The sequence below is a fragment of the Buceros rhinoceros genome, unplaced genomic scaffold (assembly GCF_000710305.1).
Source record: "Buceros rhinoceros silvestris isolate BGI_N320 unplaced genomic scaffold, ASM71030v1 scaffold46938, whole genome shotgun sequence".
NCBI lineage: Eukaryota > Metazoa > Chordata > Aves > Bucerotiformes > Bucerotidae > Buceros > Buceros rhinoceros.
In genome coordinates, this window is record NW_010429472.1 from 2,128 (window position 1) to 6,864 (window position 4,737).

Consider the following 4,737-nt stretch of genomic DNA (forward strand, 5'->3'; position numbering starts at 1 on the left):
CAGGAATGTTGCTCTGTTTGTGGGAGCTCTACCAGATCTTTGCCAGTGACAGCAGAGCCCTGGATTAAATAAGCTGTAGAGGTCTGCATGTTTAGCGCCACCGTTAACTTCCCTGGCAACTGTGGAAGGTCTGGCGATGAGCAAGGTCAAAAGCAGAATTAGGGGTGTGTTTGTGTCCTTCAGTGAGTCTGTGGATCTGCGCGAGCTTCCCTTTGTACCCCTGTGCACGCTGTTGGCATCCACAAAATCTTGGGACAAGACGTAAAGGTTTTGCAGCTTGACTGTGCATCCTGTGGAAATCCACCTCCTTTTGTAACTCCAGTACAACCGCCAGTTTCACCCAGTGTATCCTGTTGAGCTCTTGATGCTCGAATTCTTTTCTGACCTTTATTGTCTTTTTCTGTTGCACTTTGAGGAGGAGATGAGCCTTTCTGTTTTCTTCACTGGGACACTACTTGTGTGGTTTTGCATAGTCCCCTTTTGGAAACCGAGTGCAACTGCAGTGGCTTTCCTTGGCCATTTGTGGTCCCGTGAGATGTTGAAGATGAGGACGTGTCTGTGAGATTTTTGTCTGTGTCTTGCTGCTGCTCGGGAGGATGTCAGGAACTGCTCCCTTTCTCCTTCAAGCAGAAGCATTTCCCTATGTGTTGGCTCCGTGTGCTGAGAGGGAAAACTACATCCCCTGCACTCCTGGATACTCCAGACTCTCAAAATCTTTTGGATTTGTTTGAACTTGGGTAGCACAGTTGCATTTCCAGTGTACACTCCTGGACCATGTGGGTTTATGAGAAGCACAGGCTGGTTTCGTGTTTTTGTGAAAAAGTTCCATTTTTTAATTGCTGCCAACACCAGTTTTGGTAGATTCCCTGTGTTCTTCAGTGTCTTGTTTTACTTGTAGGATGTTTTATTCCAACCATCTCTGCCTTTGCTTTTGTGAGCGTGACTCATGCCTCCTCCAGGAGGCTCTCGCATGCTTCAAGGCTGAGCATCATCTCACAGGTTGCTTCTCCCCTTTGGGTCACGCTCCCTGTGGCACTTGGTGGTTTCTCCAGCACCAGCTACCGTGAGGACCGTGTGAGGGGTTGTTAATGCTTGTTGAACTGTTACGATCCAGAGAGCCATTTACTATGGATGAGAGCAGGAGCGCATGGTGGTGCGATTCCCTGCTCTCCCCAGCCAGTTACAGGTTACTGTTTGCTTTATGCCGGGCAGCCTGTCCCGCATTCCCTGTGCTCCCTTTGCAAACAGGTCCCAGTCTGTGCTTTGTCCTGGCAACTGTGTAAAGAAACATCATCATGTAAATTCTGTTCCTGAGGGAACTGCACTCAGCTTTACCATTTTTAATAGGTCGGTCATGTTAGACAGAGCTGAAAACCTTCTCCATGACCACTACGGAGGGAAAGACTATTGGAATGTGAGTATTTTCCAGTTAGCTTCTGTATAATACCTGAATGGCTGCTCCGAGGAAAGGGGAAAAACACTGGCGGATTCTAGTGAGCTCTGTCCCTGCGGGTTCGTCTGTGCTGAGGAAAGAGGCTGCTGGAGATGGAAGTGTTTCCGTTGTTCTTCTGTGTGTGCCTGCTAGGAAAGCTGTGTATGACTGTGCGCGGCAGTAACTGCATCCAAGAGGATCTTACCCACAGGTGAAGGGAGTAACCCTTTTTCCGTCACTTTTCCCCCGAATCTGATGGGAGTGGCTGTGGCGGGGTGCTGCGGTTTTTAAGCAGGTTTTATTCTTAGGAGTGTTTTGCAAGCTGAAGTTTTTGCCTGGCTTTTGTGGAGTGTTTAACTTGGTATGTTATGTATTCTGCTCTGTAAATAACCGCAGTCTGCTCCGTGCACCTGTCTATTGCAGGGTCAGGAGAGAGTCCTGGTTGTAAATGGGGTTCTGATTGGGATTGAAGAGGTGGAGCTCAGAGGAAAGGTTTAGAAGTCGTTGCTTGTAGTGTTGCATGGATGTGTCGGCAGTAGCTGCATCCTGGAAGCTCTGTGCGTGTGAAACTGTCTCCATTCTCCCTTTTTCTGATCTGGCATCTGCTCTTACTCCAACAGACCCGCCGGAGCATGGTGTTTGCTAAACATCTCCGTGTCGTGGGGGACAAGTTCCGAAACAGCTACCTTCAATCCACGGACGAGGCAGACAGGACTCATTACAAGGAGGACTGGACACAGATGAAGGTAAAACCGTCACAGACTGTTTTCGTTAGTAATGTCATTTTTTCTTATTGGATTTGTGTTCTCCTGGCCATACGCAGCAGGGGATACTGGAAGATGTGACTCTTGCTTCTCCCTGCTCAGATCTAGGTGGACCTGTGTGTTCCTACGACACCCCCTTCTCCCTGTGTGACATACGTTAAGGGAGTCTATTGAGAGGTGGCTGGCTGGTTCTGGGTGCCAGATTTCTGTTACCTCCATTCCACTAAGGGAAACTTGTGTTTCTTCGTGTACTCAGCAACACCTGTGGGTGCAAACTGCCCTTGGTGGATTTGGTCAAGGAGAGCAATTTTTGTGTACAAAGATTCCACGCGCTAGTTTCTCTTGCGTGATGCAGACCAGCCAAGATCAAACCATTGCAGTAAGTGTCCCCAGTCTGATGCCAATCCGTACCTTAAAATGGCGTTGTGCAGCCAGTGGAATCCAATGCCTGTCCCATTCGGGCTGTTTCAGTGTGGATAAATCATGGTGTTCCCACATTTTGATGCCTGTTCATCTTTTTCTTAGGTTAAGACGGGCACAGCTCTAGGTGGCCCATACCTTGGGGTTCATCTCAGAAGAAGAGACTTTGTTTGGGGTCACAGAGAAGATGTGCCTTCCCTGCAAGGAGCAGTGAAGAAAATCCGCAGCCTCTTAGAGATGCTTAAGCTTGAAAAAGTTTTCGTAGCCACGGATGCTGTCGTGGAGGGTAAGCTAGTTATAGTCACTTCAGGGCTGGTAACATCTGGCAGTGAGTGCAACCATGACCACTTTGTTTCTGTAAATGCCTGAAAGTTCACATCCCTCCATTGCTGGATGGGAATTGAATGGGGTTGGGCAGCTGTCTCCTTCCAGCTTGAATTGTTGGTGTCTGGCCATTCATTTGATATTTCCCACGGTGTGTACAGTAGGAAATGGGGAACTGCATTTGCCTGTTCCTCCTTCTCTTTCTTCCACCCCACCTCTTGGTACACGCATCCTGGAAGATCAGTCAGTGAGACCAGTGGTAGCGTCTGTTCTACCCCTTGCAGGTTTCCCCACCCCCTCAGCACCCTGTCTCTGCCCCACTGGTTTCCCCACACACCTCCCAACAATACTCTGACATTCAGCAAATGCACTGTAAAGTTTGTAGGTAGGTTTTGGTTTTGCTTGTTTTGTAACTGTTCATCCAGGGTTTCCTTAAACACTTGCATTTTATGGCAGCAGCGAGTTGCTTTTTATAACGTAAAAATAAACTGGCATCTTTTACTTTTTCAGAGGTTGAATTGCTCAAGCAATTGCTGCCCGAGATGGTGAGGTTTGAACCCTCTTGGGAGGAGCTGGAACTCTACAAAGACGGGGGCTTGGCCGTGATTGACCAGTGGATCTGCGCCCATGCACGGTAGCAAATTCCACTCTTCTCCGAGAAGCCAAATCTGTCCTGTCTGCTCCTCACCACAGGTCGACCTCACGCTTTACAGCACCCCAGTGTGGGACACAAGATTTAGCAGCCACCTTGATCTCCACAGGAGCCAGGATAAGCAGGAGCCTTCCTGCATCCCAATCCTTGGTAGAAACTGCGAACATCCAGCGCTGTCACTACTCGAAGCAGACTCTGTCTGCAAAAACACGCTGTTAACTTCAGAAAGTGGCATCACTGACCAGAGACCGAGCTGAGAAGTGAAATCACCGAGCAAAATTTAGTCCTGTTCTAACTCCAGTCAGGACACGGTCGCAAAACTGAATTGTTTCTGACCCAGATAGAGTTGTTTACAAATTGTCTATGACATGATATTATATAATTGATGGTTCTAGTTACATTGTGTGTATATATATATATAAAATAATGATATTTTCATTTTAATTTAATGTCGATGAACATTAAAGTTTATTGGACTGAAATCAATTACGTGCATTTGAAAAACTGCCCTCTTCACAAACCCATTCTGATTTGTTTCCACAGCTATTTTATAGGCACCTCAGTTTCAACATTTTCCTTCCGGATCCACGAGGAAAGGGAGATCTTGGGGTTTGATCCAAAGACAACTTACAACAGATTTTGTGGTGAAAGAGAGAAGAACTGCGAGCAGCCGACTCACTGGAAAATTGTGTATTAAAATGCAGAGAAACCCAAGGACCTCAGTGCTGGTGGGCTCCAAAGACTAAGGAGAAAACATGGGGAAATGCGTCCCTTTGAACCAAACTACAGCTCAGCCCTCTGCCCTCACCTCAGCCTTCACGAGGTCTTTGGGCTTTTGAAGTACAAGCAATTCTCCTCATCTTGCCCAGGCATTGGTGGGAGCGAGAAGGAAGCTGCCAGGCGGGTGTCCAGTTCTCAGCACAGCTGGGGCTAGGGGACAAGGCCAGATGCTGCAGCCAAGACTCGAAAGGCAAAACTTTGTCCCAAAATTGAGTACCGAATGCAGTCAGCTGTGGCTTTCTTCAGAATTCTGGGGAAGAGGAGGAAGTGTCCCATGGCAGTGGTCTGTACTGCATTTCCATCAGTATTTTCTGTTCTGTTCAGTGTTCACCTCTCCAATGGCAAAAAATATGTCTTGGTTTTGT

The 4,737-nt window shown here is 47.7% G+C and overlaps 1 protein-coding gene across 1 annotated transcript in view; it reads left to right on the plus strand.

Annotated features, from left to right (window-relative positions):
* POFUT2 (protein O-fucosyltransferase 2) overlaps positions 1 to 4,289 on the plus strand; it is a gene marked incomplete at its 5' end in the record, with an annotated part of 6,210 nt that extends 1,921 nt beyond the window's left edge. Inside the window, 5 exons of the mRNA XM_010142636.1 lie at positions 1,348 to 1,414; positions 2,053 to 2,178; positions 2,722 to 2,902; positions 3,451 to 3,574; positions 4,136 to 4,289. Coding sequence (XP_010140938.1) covers positions 1,348 to 1,414; positions 2,053 to 2,178; positions 2,722 to 2,902; positions 3,451 to 3,574; positions 4,136 to 4,289 — 652 coding nt within the window. The remainder of the gene's footprint in view (positions 1 to 1,347; positions 1,415 to 2,052; positions 2,179 to 2,721; positions 2,903 to 3,450; positions 3,575 to 4,135) is intronic.
* Positions 4,290 to 4,737: the final 448 nt, after the last annotated feature.